The following is a 22718-nucleotide window of genomic DNA, read 5'->3' on the forward strand; positions in this document are numbered from 1 at the left end:
ATAAAGAATGGTGTTAAATTTTGTTTTAAATCTTATTTCCTTTAAAATATACAGATAAACAAGGAAGCTGAATACCACACAGTCAATATTTAAAATGTAAATTCTGTCATTCTTCTAAAACTGTACACAGGCTTTCTTTGAACTCACACAATGATGCTCAGTATACTTTTGAAGAGGAAATTAAGCCACAGAGAAGAGCAATTGATGATCCAAGGGACAATTTTCTGTCACTAGGTTACTGCTGTCATTTGTATGTCCTGATTCTCCCATGTCTGAATTTAAAGTACAATAGCAAGTATGAATCACAAAGTGAGAATTTAGCATGTTGTATACATTAGTGGATTGCATCCATGTGAATTATTTTACCTATTAGCTCAGTGTTTCCTTTTAAAAGGTCTGAGAGCACTGCAAAAAGTTTATTATGTAATAAAAAATAAAATTTCTACAACTTTACATACTGAAAACCAAGGGCAAACCTGAAAACTTCAGTCTAGTCAGTGAAGCTCTGACAAATTGATTTCTAGGACAAATATGCAGCCAAGCCATTTTGTTTTGCTCAGGATCACTCAGGATGTCTACAGCAGAGCAGGAAACAGGAAGATCTTAGTATCAATCCAAAACTTCAGCCAGAAAAACATTATTCTAATTCCCTGGCATTATTGCTGACATTTTGAGTTGTTGAATTGGAAAAACAAACTCTCACAAAGAAATCATACTAGTGTACAGTATTTATTACCTTCTATTAATATGAAGTCAATAATTTTGATATGACTAAATTAATTCTGAAATAAACAGACATTTTTAAATACACATAAAGATGAGAGGCTTTAACATGAGAGTTATTTAGTTGATCTGCACTCTTAATCCACATGCAGGATACATCGATCGAATATTGTACATTTCCTTTCATTTTACACTGGTCCATAATATAGCACAATTTCTGAGGGTAAAAGCAGGGAGGACAGAAATCATATTTTCAAGTAGCCCTTTTATTTAAAAAGAGCATCAATGATATATTAAGCCAGTGTCTTTCTCTCTGATTTTGATTTTACTTACAGTATAAGTTTTGCAAAATATACAGCTCACCAATGATACATAAACAGTGGCCCTTTACTAAGGGCAAGTAACAAAAAAAAAAAAAAGAAAGAAAGAAAACAGAAAAGAATTCTACAGATTAGAAAAGTCATATTTTAGAACACTATGTCACTTCAGAGTGCCTCCAATGTTGGTAAGAAAGGTCATGCACAACATTTCATGTTGTCATTAGTTCATGGGAGATTTGTCTGCATGCTTCACAAGAACAGAAAAAGGTACAAGTCACAAGGAAAGCAGCTTTCTCCAGTTATCTTTTAGGCCTGTCTATGTCGTCAATGGCAGCTAACAGCTTCTGTCTTGCCTTTTTGTTGATGTGGGAGCCCAGACAAACATTCACCAGATTGGTCAACTGCTTAGTGGAGTACTCCTGGCAAACAAAAGCAGATCATGTTACGCCAGAAAAAAACACCAAAGATAGAAAATTAATAAAATGCAGACATTCTCAGTGTGGACTTTTCACATAGCAGCAGTCAGTACACAAGGCAGATTTAAAGCGGTAGTTAAGTCAGGTCTGGATAGTTTTCAGAGTTGAGGCAGAGGACAAAAACGTATTTCACTACATGGCAGATTATAATGGAAAATGCTTAAGACTTTAGAAGTGTTGGACAGAGTTCACAGAAAGTAACTGTGAATATGTATATAAATCAATTTTTAATATTTTTTCCATTCTTTGGGAGGCATGGTGGGAAATATGTGTGCAAATGGTTAAGTTTTTAACACAAACTGTGACAAAAGTTGATCTTTTTTATTTTGTCTTTTCATTTCCAATTAGCTTCTAAATGCTTCTGTCTACGGAGTCTCCAAACAATGTTAATTTCAGTACATGGTAAAGGAGGGAAAAATGACAAAAATGTTAAGACAAGAATTCTTAACATCTGTGAAAACACCATATTTGCCAGGATTACCTTTATATCTAACACTATCCAAAACACAGCTTCCACTAATGGGTTTAAACAAGAGTTTTTCCACACAGGTCATCAAACAACAGCTCACAATCTCTCTCTTGACTCCAGGTAAAACAAGGAAAATTATATTAAAGACAAATTTCTTTCATTCATTTCTAGTGGGATTTAAAGTAATCCCAAAATACAAATTTCAAGTGCTCCACTTCAAAAGACTTTTCACTTCAACAACGGGCATCTCCAATAGCATGTGACCACTACTTACACAGTGCTGTTATAATTGTTAGTTTATGCTATCATGAAAGCATGCTAAATGAAGACATCTCAGAGAGCAATGTCAATCCTGATTAAGCACTATTAAATAAGGAAAGAAAAAGCAATTATTCTTATTCCTTGTGCCTTACAGCTTAGTTTAAGCAAACTACTCCAAAAGGCAATGCAAAACTTTATGGTGCAATTTCAAACCCTACGTCTTGATGATGGAGTTGTGCACTTTGGCATATTCTGAACAGCACACAAATGTTTTCAATTTCACTTTGCTCTAGTTCTCTACATTTTTGGATACAGTAGGTAGCTGTGACTGGTTTAGTCATCCTTCCTAGTCATCAGACGTTAAACCAACACAAATACATACTGACTTCATGTGAGAATGAACACATACATGCACACATGCAATTACATTTATACTTCTTCCTACACAGATTTTATCATAATAAATTAATATATGCACATATATGTATATATTAATTTTTAACACATTATTTACAGTTGTTAGCATGATTTTATCATCGTGGTGAATTTTCTTGATAGACAATAAAAGAATGCAAATTTAACTCTTACCCTGTGTTCTTTTATCCAGCGTTCCATGTCATTTTCTGTTAGGTAGTATGCTTTAATGTAGGTCTCCACAAATTCTTTATCTGGAATAGGCCTAATGTCTGTTAACTTTTCTAGTTTCATTAGGAACTGTTGAAAGTCCAGCTGCATCAAGGCACGTCCTTCATTGCTGCACTTCTTTACATTGGCATAACTAAAAAGAGAAACAGCGGAAAGCAAAACTTACAAGGAAATAAAAATTAATTTTGCTTCTCAAAGTTGTTTAACCTAGCCCTTCAAACCTTGAGGAGGAACATAATTATGGTTTTAAATTAAAAGCAGACAAGAACTTCTAGGATGTCTCCTGTAGAGCTGTATTTGCATTACTATGATACGTCTTAGCCGCAGTCATAAAACAGAACCCCACTTTACCCAGTGATACTAAAAAAAAACACATGCCCCTCCCAAAGCCAATAAAAATTCTACATTGAACATCTTACTGTAAGTGGGCTAGAGGAAATTAAATCGATGGCCATCAGCACACTGGACAGTGGTTTCACACGATCATGACCACTGAAGTCTGAAAGGTACTATGACTGCTTTAGGAGTGGTCACCAGAACTGTTCAACTGAGTGGGAACATCAAAGAAAGGCACAAAGCTGTTTGCTCAAAACCAGCCACAATAACCAGAGGATAAAGGGTGGCAGCACTGCCTAATCTCTCTGAGAACTTAGTGTGTTAATGATTGACAGAAAACTGGTGACAGGCTAGAGAAGACACTAGATGAGCTTAAGGCAGGTAATACTAGCAAGGATTACAGTGGGGTGATATGCAACAAATGAGGAAAAGGATCTCTGCGGTTTTTAAAATGGGTAAGGAATTGCATTTGTCAAGATCAAAGGAAATGACACTGCAATGCCCTTAATGCCAATTTCAGTTGTGTACAGGGAATAAAAAGGCTTTGGTCTGGGGCACAGTCTCTTGAGAGACTTAATCCAGTTCACCCACAGGCTGCTGCCACAATTTATAATCCTGCCCCACTCTACTCCTCTACCGAATGTAGAACAAGCTCAGTTTTCCACTGATTGATGAAGTCAGCCCTTATCATTGTACAGTCCCTAGATTATCAGGTCTGACGCAATGGATGCAGCAGAAACATGCAGCTAAAAACCAGATACGCAGCAAAATCAGGTTAAGAGTAAGAAGAAATTTCACACTTATAGTTGGTATGTAGAAAGAATTTGCAGAATGCAAAAATAACAGAGGCAAAAAGAGAGGACACCAATACAAAAGTCCTCTGGAGGACTTCTAATCTTCATAGAAGATTAGAAGAAGATTCTTAATAGGCTCAAGAAGCCAGCTGGAAAACAAGAGACAGCAGAGAAAGTGGAGATAGGGAAGGTTAAAATTCAAAGAAAGATATCACTGTAGTGGAGATGATTCTTCACTCAGTAAAGAGCCTAATGAGAGCAATTTCAGTTGACTGGCTAACTGAAGGAAAACCACCTCCTTCAGGTCTTGAATTCCCTACATTCAAGGAAAACAGAGATGAAAGAAGTTACAAAGGTATTCAGGAGTCAGCTGTTCAGAATACCTTCCTTCCCTTTCCCCAGTGGGAAAAGAAACTACAAGATATGTAAGAAAAGAAGAACTGGGCAAGAATGAGAAATTACAGGCAAATATTTGAGAGGAGATGATAATGAGTCCTCTTTACACTCTCAGAAAGGGTACAGGACAAATTATATCAGCAAGGTATTCCCAATCCACCCTGACCAGCCAGTGAAATGTTTAGGTTAAAGTGAAAGTTTCATGGTAAGTTATAAGCGTGAACCAAAATTGCAGCATGGAATAAGACATAAGAGCTAAGAATGAAGTGGGTCATGAACACTGAAGTCACAAAAGATGAGTGAGATTGTGATGTAAGAAAACAAGTTCAAAACACAAAGGCTGAGAGAAAGGAGGTTGATAGTGATTGCCTGAGTGTTATTGACTTGAAAGGTAAGGTGGGCAGGGAGAGGAGAAGAGAGAAGTCTTTATTTCACTTATTTTGATTTGAGGTATGATAAGTGGAAAATAAAATTTCAAAAAGGAAAGATAGTTGTATAGGTCATATGTCATATGAAGGAATTGAGAAGCCAGAGGGAGGTCATGGCTGGATTTAGTTGCCCTGAACATGAAATTGATCTCTCGAGAGACTGCAAAAGGATCATGGCATGAAAAGAAATGGGCATGAGTTAAAAAATGATGGTTTGATGGAAACAGTGAAAGCTGACAATCCTCAAAAGGCAGCTAACACTTGGAGAAGAAGGATGTTTTGTTGAGGTCCTAATTTAGAGCAGACAGCAGGAGAGTGGGATGTAAAGAAATAAAATAGGTAGTAGGAAGTGCATAGGGTAAAGATAACCAGGAAAGAAATACGGAAAGAAGGAGTGGAAGACAGCACACATTCTATGATGCAGAAGAAGTTGTGATGAGAGCCCAGACATATGCAGCAAAGGGACAAACTCACAAAAATAAATGCAGTGGATGAAAGGTCTACAATACTTAGGCTACAATATTGAGTCTGGAAAGACTGGGACACTGATTAAAAAAGAGAGGGATAAGCAAGCTGTTACAGTTCCTAAGGTGCTTAAGCTTCTACTGACCAAGCCAACTAAGACACCTTTCTTTTCCTGATGCATTTGGAAAAATCCTGTTCCAAGGCTACTCTAAGATGATGGCTATGGTTGACAACTCCATCTTTCTTCCTGGCTAAGATAAATTGTATCATCACTGAGATGCTGACAATTACCCTTTTAACTTTCTTCTTGCCCTGCTGGGAAATGATAATTTTCATACAGAAGTAGCTTTGAAAGAGCACTATGTTTTCAAATGCTTCAGTGAAACATTCGATGTCATTCTTCAGAGGTATCTAGGAACAAGACCATCCCTTTTAGGCTTAGGGCCACACTCTGTGAAACAGCTGCTAAGGAGTATGTTAAGCACTATTTTTCAGGCTCCCCAAAAGCACATGGGCACTACAAAATTAGAACTTCCATAAAATATATGTTATCATTACAGACATACTTACCCAAAAGCAAGACTTTCATGAACTACTCACCCTTCCACTAGAGTTCTATTGGCCAAGCGTATGCAGTGTTCCCAAAGGATGTTGGAGACTGGCAGGGGAATACGGACTCTCTTAGACACCTCATTCAACCTTCTGTTAAATTCTTCAAATTCCTGGTAAAATATAAAAGATATTTATTCTTTTAGCAAAAAATGGATCATACTCTATACATCATACAACAACAACAAAGAATTAGAGATGCACATGAAAGAGAATACTGAAAAATAACAGCAAAGCAAAGAAGCTTAATAGACACAGATTACTTAATAGACAAGATTAATGTCTAAAGTAGAAAACATACCACTTTCTGGTATATAATTCACAACATCACCTCAGTGATTTTTTTTTCAAAAGGAAATGCTGCTCTGCTCCCCAGGGCTGTAGTTCTCTGTGAAAATGACACCTTTGAAAATGAACCAAGTAGCTTATCCTTCAAATGTCATTTTCATTGTCTCACTCCCTAAACTCATATTTAACTTCTTTAAGTCAATATACAGCCACTGAAGAAAATCCAGCGATGATCTCTTTATCCCTCTAAATACCCACCCCATCAGCTTTCAAAGAGAAGCTCAGAAATATTGTAACCATTTTTCATTCTTCAACCTTTCAGACTAGATAGTTCCTCAGTGCTTTAAAAGCAGCTGAGAGCATCCATTGAAAGAGGCCAAATCTAACAGTTTAGGAGCACACTGCAGCACCAGATAACAATTCAGGTTAAGGGAAGGCACCTGTTTCCACATGAAACATCAATGGCCTGGATGGATTTGAGCTGATACTAGGAGCGAGAAACTAGTCGTAACTGAATGTAATTACTACTACAATGATTTTGTGACTTAAATAAAGTGAAACAGAAGTTTGCTGCCGGTGACTCATGCTTCTATTGTTTAAAAAATGTATCAAATTACTTAAATATAAAGCAGACTGATAATGAACTCTTCTGTATAACCAGCAAAAGCAGTTTGCAGTGCAGCCTATTAAGACCATATTTGTCCAACAAAGTGTTTTCATTCCAAGGCTGTTAATTTCTTCTTATAACCTTCCTCATCAAAAATTCAGTAAGTGAAGAAAATCAGAAAGGAATCTCAGTAACCAATTGGTGTTTAACACAAATTTTCTGAAAGATGAATTTGGCAAGAAGAAGTAGGGTACCACAACGTCATGCTTTAATTGGCATACAACTCCCACTTCTGAAGATGCCTAACGCTCCACGACAATCAATTTCTCGAACAATCATCTTTCCCCATTTTATCTGCTTCCATACATACTCTGAATATAGGATTTTGCATATATGTGCACATGGCTGAAAGTAGTTGATTATTACTTATAGACACCACCTATATCTGACATTCCTGGAGTCCTAGTGTACACAGCAAATCACTAATTGCTCAGCAGTAACCTAAAAGCTTTCATAGTAATTAGTACTAGCCATCTAATGTACAGACCAGAATTGGTTTTAGATGGTATTAGACCTGATTGTCCTGAAGCAAATTCATCAGCAGTTGCACACTCACAAAAGGAAAAAGTTTTACCCCAGTGATTAACTATTTTAAGTACAAACTGATATCAAAAAGCCATGGCAGTATAAACAAGGGTAATCACAAAGACTCTGACAAATTCAGTGCAACAATATATCCTCTGTCAAATTCTTCCTTCTTTGCCCTGATTTTTTTTCAGGCAGAGAAGAGCTACAAAGTACAAAGGTGTTATCGAAACTGTTATTCAGCACAGATGTGTAGCTTTTTCTGGGATACACAGTTCACACATCTTTAAAATAAAACTATAAAAATTTCAGTTTCTCTGTGATATAGTAGTAGTATAATTCTACTACTGCCAGATCTTCCCCCTGAAGACCTTTAGAAACATTATTTAGGCATATATAAAAGAATGAGAAAGGGACGTAGCAATTGTATAACCACTTCTACTGAATGCAATTGAGAAGTTGGATGAATAACTTCCCTTACTTTCCTTTTCAAGTATTAACATCTAAATATAGCAACTTCAATTAGATACTGTGTGATCATTATCGGTGGTGATTTGACCTACAGCTCCTAAGACAATCACCAAAATTATTCAGAACAGCAAATAGACTTTGTTAAAAAAAAACAAAACACATTATCTCTATCCACTGAATTTTCCTCAATGTTACTCTGTTTGCTACACATTTCTCTACAATTTTAGACTTAGACATGAGACTCATTAAACTTTTGTGGTCACTTTCACCTACCATGTAGTCAAAAAATCATCACTGAAAACAGTTTAATGCTTCTATAAACTCCAGCACACCATTTCTCATAAAGTATTCACCTTTAAAAGAGCATCTACATATACATTGTGCTGTGACATGATTTCCTTCACATCCCATTTCACATTAGCCATGAGAAGTAGCATTTGTTCATAATCAATGGCTTTAGCAGCAACAATCCAATAAACTGGTTTACGTAGTTCACTGGCAGTTGACACTGTCTGAAACAGAATATAAATAAAATTCGATTCAGTAAATTTCTGGCTATTAGGAACAATATATAACTACTATGTACAAGTATTTGCACTGTAACGTACAAGTTTCAAATCTTCTGTTCAAAAATCAACTGTAATTACACAATTCTGACCTGAGAATAGAACTGCTGAAGAAAAGGCTTCTTGGCAGCTGGCATCACTGCATCAAGATGAGGTTGAAGAAATTCAAACTGCTCAGCCAGAAATACCCTTTGAAAGCAAAGAAAATTTACTGTGAACTAAATGCAATGTTTGGTATGTCTCTTTACAATTTTTACTCTACAGTTGACATATTTGACAATAACAATATGTAACCTTGGAAAATTTAGTCCTGAGAAGAACTGTATCAATTTCATGAGCATAACAAGAAGTATTCTCAATTCTGACAATTTTAAAATATGCCTGCAAAGAAAATGCTTGAAATAAAGAGACTAAGGCTTAAATACCAACAATGCATATTTCTGTTTTACTCAGGATACATTGCAAAAGTCTGGTGCAAGGTCTAGTGGCCAAGTGTCAAGCAATTTCCATATTGCAGGATAGTGAACAACAATATTAATAAATCCATGTCATAATTAAAAAAAAAATTCCTAATTACTTATACATTAGTGAATCTATAAGACAGAATTTGGTATCATATTCATTGTCACAGGTAGAATTTGTTAATAACAACATAACAAGGAAATACATTTCTAACTAAGAGTAAATGAAAAAATATATTTTTAAAATTAATTTCTAATCTTTAAGTGTCATCTTATGTAGGGAAAAAATAATTCCTACCTGACCCTTACTATTATTCTGATCAAATAAAAACCACTGTGTAACTTTGCATTATTTGCTCATTATAATCTCTTCTTCACAGTTCTGCTTCCACCCATTGGAAAAAATATGGTAATCCAAGCTAAACCAATATGAACTAAGCAGTTTTGAGTCTCAGCCATCATTATTTGAGTACTTAATATAAGGTTAAAATGAACCATACAGATTAAATTAGCCTCTTTAAAATGAAATGTTTTTCTTGTATTGGCACAAGTTACTGGACTACCTGCAGTAAAATTTAACTGTTGTGCTTGCAGGTTGTTAGACCAGATGGTCAGGTCCCTCTATCTTTAATAAAGAAATTACCTCTATCACTGGTATTTAAAGTGTCATTAAGATGTAGGAATTTTTCAGCTCTCAAGAAGGTTTTGGCTTGTAATCACAATTTCTTAAACAATCCCCAGTTTCAATGATTACAAAATACTGTGTACAGTAAACAACCTACAAGGATTCTGTGGCCACCACTCTCTCTGCCAAACCATACAGTGAATTGCCAGATGTCAAAACTACAAGATGACTGAGATGTGGGCTTGGCACCTTCTCTTTTCTCTCTTCAGCAGCTGTGAGAGTTCCTGAAGGATCAGCAGAGACCTCCTAAAAACAAAGAATTAAACAAATTAAAACCCACAAAACCAGCAAGGATGGCTCCAGCTGAGCAGTTTCAGATGCCAGATAAGATGAAGGAATGTTTCGAATTTTAAGGGGTAATTTAAATCAAGCCTGAATCTAAAGATAACCACAGAGTATTCTATTTGAACAGTATAGTGTTCAAATGGGTGAAAAAAATCATATAATATAGATCAGTATCTAAGGAAAAAATAAAAATAAGAAAAAAAGGCAGAGAACAAACTTCTCACTACACCTTAACACCCAAACAGGCTTTAGCCCAATTGCCTTTTGCAAAACTGACTTCTCACCCTTGCAGATAGTATTTTCAATCTTACAGCAACCAAATGAGAAGACATATCAAAGGAATGTTACTTATGCGTGGGCTTTACTGTTTATGTGAGCTGTGGCTAATGTAAGTAAAATACAATTGATGTACTCAATCAAGCTACCATTCCACAAAAACTTCTATTCTGAAGACATCTTGATGGCAGAAAACCAGAAAATACTCACAGCAAGGGAACAGTAACTGTAGTAAGAAACAGGTTACACCATTGCCCTGTTGCAAAATTAAAAAAAAAAAAATAGGGAAAACCCCCATCTGTACATGTATATACAAGTTACAGCTAGGAGAGGAATCACAGAAGGAAGAAATTCCCAGAGCTATCATATTGGTCTAAGTGGATGTATAAATGGACACCCCTTGAAGCTTGGCTACTTCCCAAAACCGCATGAGGACATGAAAACATAAATGTAGTTCTGGCTTTGGATTAATTACTCATATGATGCTTATACACAGGCTATAAAAAGGTAAGAAATGCTACAAAGTAAAGGTAATATAAACCCCAGAACAGATAAAGACAGTAGGCATGACATGGCACTGATTCAGTAAGTAAGAGCCTTTTATGGCTCTGGGGATAGAAACTCTGTGGCCAGACAGGTGCTACAATATATCAGCCTGTATGTTTGGAATGAAAATAAATAACAATAACACAGTGACAAAGTAGTAGTAAAAATAATTTCTTCAAAAGCAAGATCAGTGGCACAACATGTCTGTGGTAAAGCAGCATATGAACACACAACAAATGTGACAACAATAATGCTTAAACATAATATTTACGGTTGGACTCAAAAAACCAAATCAGTTTAATTCTCAAATGGCTGCAAAAAATTGGACAAAGATGAAGCCAAAACCAAGATAATGAAAAAAAAAAAAAAGCCTTGAAGTTTGCTGATTGTTTGTTTGCTTGTTTCAACTGGAGATAGAAATAAAATGAGAGGAAATTGCAGTGAAGTAACTAAAGAAGGAGGAAGAAAAATAGGCTCAAGCTGACCACAACAGTCACCATGAGTTTCTTCCAGGCTTCACAGCAGAGAACAACTGTGAGAAGTGACCTGAAATAGAATCATTGCTATTCACACAGGTTTTTTCAGACACTTTTGCCTAAGGAGAAGAGGAGAGCAATGAGGACCAGAAACATCAATGGAACTTAGTGGTAGTGTAACTCATTCTGTATGTCAAGACTGAGACAAAGAGGAATATGCATTGAAGATCTTGAAAAGCCAAGAGAAAAGATACTGCACAGATGATCAGGTGAAAAGTGGAAAACCAACAGGGAGGTTATTCTGATAGCAAAATATCTGACAGACCTATTATACTGCAGCAATTAAAGGTAGGACAGGTGAAAATTGATTATGTCAAAATGTGTAAGCACTTGGTGAAAATTAAATGAGCAGAAAGATCAACACTTTGCTGCCATAGACAAAGCAGCACCAGAATGTGTTTACTGCTTGGATGAAAGCCAAGCCAAAAGTGACATAAAGAATATAAAACAACTGAGAAGATAATAGTGTCCAAGCTGTTAAAATGGTTTGAGGCGTGGAGGAACAAAAATTCACAAGTTTCACTTTAACTGTCTTGGATTTTAGTTGACAGTTTCCTCCTGTGGTGTGGTAGGCCAAGGCAACAGGGAGGTAGATTTGCTAAATCGGAAAGGCTCTTTCAGTTTTGCATCTTCCAAAGACATCAAACACAAAGGAGTCATTAACTATGTTCTAAAAAAAATAAACATCAAATGAGACACCAAAGAAAAGCACGCCCACTGCCACAGCCTTGGGAACCTGAACCACTACCTTACAAAAAAACACGTAAAACAATCTGGTCTTCTCACACACATTTTTACTGCCGCACTTTCTTATACAAAGAAAGTTTTTCAGCAGGAGCTGCCACTGGTTCCCAGGTGCTCAGCTGTAACTATGTGGACAATTGCACTCCTCTGGAACTGTTTTGAGTGCCCAGGAAGGAGAGTCTGAAGTGACTAAGATGGCTCAGAGACCGCCCAAAGAGAGATCAAGCAATTGCCAAAACCCAGAAAATTTATTCAATTAAATAAGCTAGAAAACTTCAGTAAATTATTCTGGTCCACTTTGGTAATACAGCCAAGTAAACAAAAAAAGTTGTACGAAGAACTCTAAATGAATAAATGTGAGGAAGCAAAATAGCTGCAGAAGTCCTAGCATAATTTCAAAGTGTTTGTCATGTCAGAACTTTCTTTTGTATACACAGAGTTTTCTTCCTTTGACAAGCAATTCATACAGCATCTTAAACATTGTCATTATACACCTTATGGAAAGCTTTTTCAAAGAGAGGAAAGAAAAAAACCACAAATTGTGTTTCCTCTTTTTTTCTTCTTTTTTTTTTTTTTTCTTTTAAGCAGCAGGAGACTAAGCAAGGATTAAAAAAATTGCAGAAATTATCTTCAGCCAAGCAAACCTCATCAAGGATCACAACTACCATTTCACTGAAGACCTTAGTTATGACCTTCAGGAGCTGCATCCTATGCTAGGCACTGCCATGTCAAGTGACAAATTCCACAGCAAGATTCTCCAGAGCTTGCCGTTGGTATGAAAAAACATACATAACAGGGTGTATGTCCACACTAAGTAATGCAGGACTGTGCTGTGACATTTTAGTAAATGTTTGTTTCCAGAACTGGGACTAATGTAACAGAACCGTACCATTCCACAACATCAAAGAGTCAAAGCCAAAATGGGCTGGAAAGTCAGGCATGAAGAAAATCTTACCAATCCTTATTTGCACAGACGAAAAATCTACATTTTCCTTCTCTGCACCATCAGTCTCTAACTTACTGACTCCCTCAAAAGACATATACTTTCTGGGGAAAGAGATCAAAAGCCAAAGCAAAGATAGAATATAAAATACACTGACCAATACTTATTTATATCACTAATTCCTTCCATCTACTCTTCTATACATTGCACTGAAATGCTTGTATACTTTACCACAATGATTTATTTCCTACTGCTGTAAGGCAGAGCAACTCTAAGAAACTTCATCTAAATTTCTGTTTTGCTTGGGCAAACTTCATTGCAATGAAATATTTATGAGTTATTTGCCCCCACTATTCTCTTTTGAATGCAGCAATATCGCTCAAAGTAACTATTTATATACACAGGACATTCACAGACAACATCTAGGTAATGGCAGTATCACGAGTACACTACATTTTGTGAAGATAAGGATGCTGGTTGGAAACAGATAAAGCAAGGAATCAGAAGTACAAATTTTCCTTTCAAACCACCAATTATCACAGATCACACCATTCTGATTGATGCCTTGTACCTAGCTGGGGGCTTACAGGTCTCAGTGAACAAACATGAACATCATTACTGTGTAAAAACACATTCCTGTTAGAAATGACAAACACAAGGACCAAATGTGTGCAAGTATCTCTACACACCCCACTCAGGAACTCCAAGTGAGGAGATATAGGCAACTCAGAAACAGGGACTTGTTTTGATGTATTTAGCCTAATCAAAAATCACATCTGAGTGAGGCTGAAAGGATAGCACCTCTTCATCCCTTTTTCACTCTTCTCTTTCTGTGTTTTCTTTTTAATACATCCTGCCGATATGAATGAGTAGAGTGCTTTTAGAGTGCTATTTCTGGAGGATTGAAATTATTAACTCTGAAGCTGCTGCAAAGCAGAAATCTGTATGAAACCCATTTTGTACTATCTGTGCAAGGGCCTGACTATGAAGTTCAGATACACATATTAAGGGCAGTACAATGCAGCCAAACAAATTTTTGAAAGTCATACTGTTCTCTTACCTCTCAGAAATTAAACTGGACCCTAAACTATTTTGAAACAAATACTCAAAGTGCTTTTATTTTTTATACTTCTGAGTTAGCCTACAAGTATTTCTTTAAGGCAAAGTAGGTTACGCACAGAAAACTACTTACAGAAAACTGTAAGCTGCCAGGACAATTCCAAATAATTTACTATAAGAAAGCAAATAAAGGCAGTTTTGCTAATTGGTAGGCCCCTTTTATTTATTTTTAACTAAACCTATTTCATTTATTTATCAAAAGAAATTTCAGATCAATCTTAAACCAGTATCTTCAATAGCAGGGCAGAGATGAGAAAGAGCCATAATTGGACAAAACTTCATTATTAGTATATTTGTAAAAGTTTGAAATCAGAAGCATGTCTTCCTCATAAATCAAAAAGTGAAAAATTTCCATTTTTAGTATAAGACCAGCATAAGTTCATAAGATATTAATAAATCTCATGGAATGCCTTTAAGTCAATAGGAGTTAGCTAAGATTTCTTTCCCCTTTAAAATCATACCTTGAACCATTAACTTCAATTGACAGTAACATTATCTGTTACAGGACTGTTAATGACTGAGGAAGAAAAAGAACTGCTCTTATTTTTCCATTTTACTCCAAGAAACTTGGGGGGGTTGGGGTTTTGTTTGTTTGCTTGTTTGGGGTTTTTGTTTGGTTTATTTTTTTATTTTATTTTGATTTTATTTTTTTAACAGCTAAAAAAATTCAAGTCTGTAAAGCACTGTCAGGAACCATCACTACAGAGTAAGTTTAAAGAATGGATCCATAGCTTGTCATTTTTCCATAATCTTTAACTGATTCAACTGCAAGTTCTTCTGAGAATTAATTTTTCTCTCTTAATACACTGCCTTTGAGAAGACTATTAAGATGAGTAGCCTTTTTCTGTTTTTTAAAGGCCTAGTCTTATTAGTTATCTTATGCTCCCTCTACTGACTCAATAAGAAATGGTCCCAAAACCCTTTAAGACACCTCTCTGAGAGAACAGTTTAGGATTTGATATAATACTTCAAGGAATTAAAAAGGCATAAAGTATATTTCTGTGGAGTGTCAAATCTTTGTGAAAGTCAGACTAGAGCATCTGTTTTCTACTTCTTTCTAAGGCAGAAGCCTTAGAAAATAAAACCTTCCTGTAGCATCCACAGTATTAACTACTATACAAGCCAGTTATCACACCCCTAGGAAATTTATTCATAATGTTTGAAGGCATTTATATTTTGGTGGAAAAAGAGAACTTTAAATTTCCATTTCTGGTGTAGTTCTTATTGATATTTCTCTATAAACTCTGCTGCTCAGTTGAATCCACAAAATCTACCTAAAGTCTCCTTTACTATCCTCCTGTGAAAGACAGTAATCTACTACCAGTGTGACAGAGCACTGCATTTAGTTTTCACATTTTGAAAATAAGTCATGAAGTGACCAATGGGATACAATGTAAAAAATACATCAGGGAAAGTTCCTCAAAATTAAGAAATTACTTAATGAAGGACTTTGTATACTACCTCTACTATCTTGAAAGACAAACAATCTTTAGGATGGTTTACTGTCTTGCTATTCTTTCACCTAAGAAAAATGAGTCATCTATTGTGTTGGTTTGGTTTTCTTTTTACAAAACCTCTCTTAATAAGGATAATACTGATTGTCTCTCTTTATTACATGAACTGTAATAGAAGATTTAAATACAGAATTTCATTGTTACATCTAGCAAAAGCTATTAAATTAGTTTTGCTATGTATTAGAAACAAGTCATTTCATACAATAATGACCTCTATATCATGAAACCAAGCCTTTCTCATTACAGACACTGACGTGAAAAGAGAAAAAATCCAAAAGCCAAGATGAAATATAATTCCTAAATTTTGTACGGAGACCTCTATTCCACTGAGCATTAACAAAATACAGGTACTTACCAGATCAATCAGACTCTCCTGGATTCTGTTCAGTGTGGTGCGTAATCTGCTGCTACTGAGGCCCAGCCCTGTTAATTCAAACTGGAAGAAATACATTCTATATAAGTTGGGAAAGGAAAACTCATTGGTTTAAACTTTACAGTTATACAGCAAAACTTAAGTTTGCAAAGACTATCTACAATTTACTTACATTAAAGTTTTAGCACATAATCACAACCATACAAAATGAAAAGAAAATCCACAGAGCTCATGGCACTCAACACTGCACTGGTGTGAGGACCGACATAAGTATCTTTCATGAAGATGACATCTTATCATTCATGTCAATAAAACAACCAGTATCCTTTACTGTTATAATACTGTATTTGGCTGCAGGACTCTCTGTTTTCTCATTTGGTCAATGAGCCCTGATGGTGCACCACAATGTCCCCTCAGAGACTTGCACGCACACCACACCCAAGCCAAATGGTCTTCACTCTAGCTATAAAATCTCATTTAATTATCCATCATGTATCTTGCATATGTAGAAATTATAACCACTGATCTTTATAAAAAAGTCATTATCACTTAATGCTTATAAAGATCTACCTGAGAAATGTGCCATCTTCATGTTAATGGCTCAGGAGTATATGGTGCAGAGGCTCAGCTGGGATAAATCAATATAGCTATACTAATTTCCTGCTAAGTGCAATGAATTATACCAGCTGAGGGTCTGACTTGACATGCATAATTATTGTAACTACTTATCTTCTACTTTTAATTAAAAAGAAAACCAATAAACTAACAAAACAGTGAAGGTGGAAATGGACATCTAAGAAACACACATTTAAGTCAACAATCTTGAAGGATTTGAATACAGTTCTGGTATGTGATTCACACCAAAAGGCAATTTACTGAATAATATTTAGAGCACTGTTGCGCACTGTATTATCCGACTTTCTTCAATGGGCTGAATCAGGGAAGCCAAGTGTTTGAGTTCAAGTCCTCTCCTCTGCTTCTTTAAAAGACAAACCAGTATAATTTAGGTCCCCATCTACTGAATCTAAGTTTCTGACTTAAGATGTCCATCTGCCCCAATTCTCCTACCTATTAAATGAAAATTTACATCTGAGCTGAATTCCCACTGAAAATACACTCTGATGAAATCTAGAACCCGATCTAGGAGACATAATCACTATCTTGGTGTCCACATTTGATAAACTGATAAATAGAAATGTTCATGCCTTTGTTTTTCTGCAAGTAAGATTTTTACAAAAATAATTTGTATTTTTCTTCAATTTTTTACTGTAGGAGCATCAGTTCTGAACTGCCTTTGATTTTGCAGGTATGTGACTGAAACATAAAATAACATTTTTCCCTTACAGAAACACATCCTTAATTCTTAATGTCATATAGTTGCTGTTCAAGAAGTGGGCATAAGGACTGCAAATTCAAGGCTGACTATTCTCTCTTTCAGGGTAAGAACAAACAGAAAAAAAATCCTACTTAAAAGAAAAATATACATGTATTAAAAATCTATTTGCATGTTTCAGCCATTAAATTTTATTTTAAGAAATTTGCACCATGAAAACTACGCATCATGCAATCTACCGCTAATTCTTTCTTTCTCTACATTTTGATTGCTAACTTTCAATAGCTATCAGTAACTTTTACTTATTTCTTAATATAATTATAATATATAATTATATAATTAATATATAATGATATATTTCTTTCTAAAAAAGGGTAATTTCATATTTGACACATATCTGAATAAAAAGGAATGTAAAAATAAACTTAAATTTCCATGGAACACTACATATTAAGTAGTGTTTTACTACTTAAAACAGATTTACCAGGCAGCCAGTTACAGCCTGAAGTCAGAATCATGTACCCATATGTATGAGTGGCAAAAAACCAAGAAGCAAACAAAAAATATCAAAAAATACTTGTTACTCAGAATTTTTCCACACAGACAGAACCTCATGGCTTAACACAGAACGTGTCACTCATCAGTACATCTGATTTGCTTCATAGAAGTTTTTGCTAGTTCTATATGCAAAATGACAGGTATTTAAATTCCACAGGTTGATGACCTAGTACGGCTAGTAAGCAGAGCATTAGACAATTTGCAGAATAATTCTACTCATCACCAATTTTACATAACTCCCTTCAGTTATGAAAAAAAATTATGTTTACAGATTGGTGTGATATCCTGTCAAAAAAAAAATTAAAACTCACCTCACCTGTTTTCTGCTAAGGAAGATTATTTTGTGGCATGTTCATGAATGTCTTACACTGTAGCGAGTAGATATTAAACAGAGCCAATTTCTGTTAACTTATGTTGGGTTTCTCCATAATTTGAGACAAAGCAGCCTTAACTTGAATCCCACAAATAAAAAAAGTGTTGTTGAAAGAGCAATTCTGATTACAATTTTTGACAGTGAAGAAAGCTAAATACTGACTACTTAGGATAATGGTTCTAAACAGCTCTGGAAAGAACAATGACTCAGCATCGTGACCAGACACAGAACTCAACACATTAATTTTAAATCCCTGGGTTTCATGGAACAGGCAATGAACTCTGTACAATTAATCACTCTCCTTATGTACCTACTAACTCATACATACAACATAAGCACAATATTCACAAATAATTTCAAACATTTATGTTTGAAGTTATGCCAGCGTACTCTGAGAATCCCATTTGAATTTATTTTGTAAATGAAAATAAACCATGAATATTCTCAGTGGTCTAAATCACATACCATCACCCATCTCTACTTTCTATAGGTTTATAAACACTGTGGAGAGTGAGGATATTTAAGCAGCATTACAAGAGGGTTTATTACAATCATAAACCCTTGTAAGCATTGTGTTTCCCACAGAAAATCATCTGTCAAAACAAATATTAGGCATGCTACAAAAACATCACAATTTTACCACCATCTGCTATAATGTTTACCTGCCTATCACTGTGCTGTTCTCTGTTAGAAGCACAGAGTAAGGAAGTCGGTATGGACTTAGGAACACAAAATGGGAGGTGCAAAAGAAACAAAACAAAACAAAAAAAAGGCAACACAATGTGAATATCAGAGCAACTGACAAAGCCAACAGAAATCAATTATCTTAACAAAACAAATCAAAACCCAAACAAACAAACAAAAAACCAAACAAAAGAAAACAAAAACAACCAACCAGAAAAAAAAAAAATTCAAAAACCAAAACACTCGTCTTGTAAATACAAATTGAAAGCACATTTGCCCTTCCAAATAGAACAGCTCAAAACCATTCAGAACCATATGCCAAGTCTGAAAATCCATTACAATTTGCCAACAGATGATGATGAATTTGGAACCCCTTCATATTACTACTTGTGGAGTAATTTAGGGGCCAAGAGAGGAGAAAATTTTTTTACATGCAATTATTCATAAACACTTAAAGACAATTCAACTGAAAGTGATCTATGTTATGTAAAGACATTGCCAACAAGTACTTATTTCAACTACAAGATCACTGAAAAATGTTTTCATTAGTGCAAGTAGTTTGACAGAAGAACACTAGATCTGAAAAAGTATTTTTCAAACCTCTTAAACTTGAGTTACAATTTAACTTTCATCGCCCCCTTCTCCTCTTTTCTTTTACTATTCTTATGGAAGCTGGAGAAATACATACTGAAAAATAAAACACCTCACACTCTCTGGGCTCAAAATCACCACCCTTCTTCTGCAGACTGCTCCTTTGCTACCCACTTTCTGCCACTACTTATATGTGTCTCACGGTTTCTTTCCTCCCTTCTAATACTGCTGGAAAAAAGAACAGAGAATCTATCTATTCAAAACATAACATGATTAATGTCCTAGTGACAATAATGCTTTCAGTACTTATTTCCCTTATGGCTGATCTAATCAGCCTTTTCTTACTTCTACATTCAAATCCATTCTGTTGCCACTAATTTTTTTGGGATTACATATTGGGTAGTATTTTAAGCAAAGAGATCTCCTCTGTATTTTCCTTCTGTGTGTACAGTGATGCTTGAAAACTAAAAATGTTTCCACCTACCGTGTCATTTCGGCCAAAAAACATATAGACTGCATACAGATAATAATCGAAGAGCTGGGACATGAAGTGGATCACATCAAATGCAATTGGTTTCAGAATATTCATCATCTGCATGTATTTCCCTTAAAAATTAAATACAGAAGATCAGCTTTCTCAGTATAAGTGCTACAAAGACAGTGCCAAGTTCTAAAAACTCAAAACCAGCTTTACGAAGTACATTATTTAGCCTCCAATATTGATAAACAACAACTCTAAGTTTAGAGATTGGGAGGTTTAAAAACCAAGATAAAAATGACACCTAAAACATCACAAATGCCTCAAGATTTCTCAAAATGTGGACATTAATCCATATCAAAATGTCTTCTGACATTCTTGACCTTCTGGTACCAAATTCAAAATATATAACTTTCTGAATCCTCTACAAGTTTCAGCTTCATTTAGCCAAAAAATAATAATCCCCTTAAGTAGTCTCTGGCAAGTGCTATATAGAGCCACTGAAGATTTTATGCATTAGTGTGTGTTCATATATGCATATAGGGATATTTTTCAAGCAATAGAAAAGCACAGCATAAAAATGATATGACCAGGATTGGATTTTACCGAAGAACTCTACAAATAATGTGTTTCACATTGGTTCTATAGCATTTCCTGCTCTCTCTCCCTTTTATCCTGGGGTAAGAATCCCAACCGGTTTTAAGATGTACACTTGAAATACTTTTAGAGGGGCAGACTGTGAGTAAAAGGGAGAAGACTGTTCCTTCCTGTTCTCTGTTGTAACACATTTGACTTGAGAAAATGAAAAATTTCTTAAAATAATTAAAAAAAACAACCTTGGGACTTTCATCTATATGTTATCTGAATTAAACTGATCATATGATTTGGACTCAGAAGAAATTTTTCCCTGCAGGCCTAGTTCACGGGGCCTATAGTTTTCAGTTATTTTGTTTTCCAGCACAGGGCATGGCTCTTCATCAGGTCATACAAGAAGAGGATTTAATGAAAACCCTGATACTGTAGAGCCCCCAGACTGCCTGCTGGTTACCTCAAAAATGACATCCTGCTTGCTCTTTTAGCATTTTAAAAACATAAAGAATATATAATAAGCTTTTGGTTATTATAGTAAGAGACAGTAATTTTTGAACTGCAACACAAATGCAGCCTACCCAGCACGTAGGATATAGCAGATCATTTAACAAATTGTCATATTTCAGACATGTTTTGACGTGAGAGGTTGAAAAAATTACATGAGGGTGCTAAAACAATTTCTTTTTCCTGTAGTCAAAAACACTGTTTTTCAAGTTAATGCCGTGCCCATCAAAGTATTTTACTGATAGATACAGAAAATCTTGGTTTAATCACAGAAACTGGGTAACAGAGAAACAAAGTTACCTTTTAGTACCAAGGTGATGGGGAGTTACTTAAATTTTTTTAAGCGAGTAATTGGGTAGGTTAGCAAAGATAACATTAATTTGACAAATACACAATACAGCTACATACCTAGTAATATGGTAGAGCACCATATTGGTTGGTAAGAACCAACCAATAACCTGATATTGCTACTTTCCAGATTTTTATCTAGCTTAGAAAGAATTCAATCCCTGCTTGAATGCTATGTGTCTGTAGCCCTGTTTGCTAACACACACAAGCATATATTTTGGTATTTTTGGACATTTGACACAGGTGGTAAAATTCAATATTTGGCAGTTTAGACCAAACGTTAACTCTATGCATAATTATTAATGCTTTGACCCACAGTATTATGAACAAACTGAAAAGCAGACTTCAAAAATTCTATTTGCCTTCCAATAGGAAAACCCAAATGCACAGTCCAATGTGGAAATTTTTGGATGTTTGGGAAATGATGGTACCCCAATCAAAGCAACTGTCACCTTCATCTGTGCTATGTAAATATTCTGTATTGCCACAGGCTGATTTTTTCCACTTACTCTGTGATAAACACATTTTTAAACCTGCCTGCAACCTAAACACAACATAAGAGTGATGTGTCACATTCTGGACAGTTAAGACTTCCATATATCTGTGCAGCTGGCATGAATATTAAACGTAATCTCTTGGGTAGTATCTTACACTCCTCCAAAGGGCTACACACTGTACACTGCCCAAGTATTGTCCCTATAAAAATCTTCTGATGCCAAGAACATTTCTCTATTACTACATCACTCAGCATCTTGACACAACAACTGTTCCAAGAACATTTCCTCCTAGTTGCTCCCTCTAACAGGACACTAACTTTTCATTTCTACACATTGTTACCTAATTGCACTAAAATTCCTATTTGGGGTGAAAAAGGGATATATAAGAACATTTCCAAACAGCACAAACAAATCCACACCATGATAGAACTTCCAGCAATACCTGAAACCACCACTTAACAGTTTCAGCAACTCAAAGCAGCTTGACTTTCTAGAGGCTCCCTGCTAATAGCTAAAACTGCTGAACATTTGCCAGGTTTCTTTTGAAGCACTGCTTCCAGCACTCCTTCTATCCTTAAAGATAACAAGTAGAAGTATTCTCTACCAGACTACTCTATATAAAACTGATGCACCTCACAAATTAGCGCACACAAATCTTTGCCGATAGAACAGCCAACCTGGAAAAGCAAGCTTTAAAGTAGGAAAGCTGGGGGAAGGGGAGAGTTATAGTGACCACCCAAGCATCAAAAGAAGGTTTAAGTGGGGATACCTCCAGCAAGTACTGGCAACCAAAGACAGGACTATAAGACAGGAGCATCGGGCATCCCCTTGCACTCCCCC

At 35.6% G+C, this 22718-nt stretch overlaps 1 protein-coding gene across 4 annotated transcripts in view; it reads right to left on the reverse strand.

The window, feature by feature from the left end:
* Nucleotides 1–710: 710 nt before the first annotated feature.
* Nucleotides 711–22718, reverse strand: part of VPS50 (VPS50 subunit of EARP/GARPII complex) — a 78814-nt gene continuing 56806 nt past the window's right edge. For 2 of the 4 annotated variants that reach the window (XM_032699426.1, XM_032699415.1), the window contains exons 21-29: nt 19945–20066; nt 18848–18904; nt 15904–15984; nt 9683–9831; nt 8532–8628; nt 8227–8385; nt 5914–6035; nt 2838–3027; nt 711–1462 (exon numbers count right to left, since the gene is read on the reverse strand). In XM_032699426.1, the coding sequence (XP_032555317.1) occupies nt 1343–1462; nt 2838–3027; nt 5914–6035; nt 8227–8385; nt 8532–8628; nt 9683–9831; nt 15904–15984; nt 18848–18904; nt 19945–20066 (1097 nt within the window). In that variant the 3' untranslated portion in view covers nt 711–1342. The remainder of the gene's footprint in view (nt 1463–2837; nt 3028–5913; nt 6036–8226; nt 8386–8531; nt 8629–9682; nt 9832–15903; nt 15985–18847; nt 18905–19944; nt 20067–22718) is intronic. The other 2 variants (XM_032699444.1, XM_032699436.1) reach the window with 1 other exon arrangement.

The sequence above is a fragment of the Chiroxiphia lanceolata genome, chromosome 1 (assembly GCF_009829145.1).
Source record: "Chiroxiphia lanceolata isolate bChiLan1 chromosome 1, bChiLan1.pri, whole genome shotgun sequence".
NCBI lineage: Eukaryota > Metazoa > Chordata > Aves > Passeriformes > Pipridae > Chiroxiphia > Chiroxiphia lanceolata.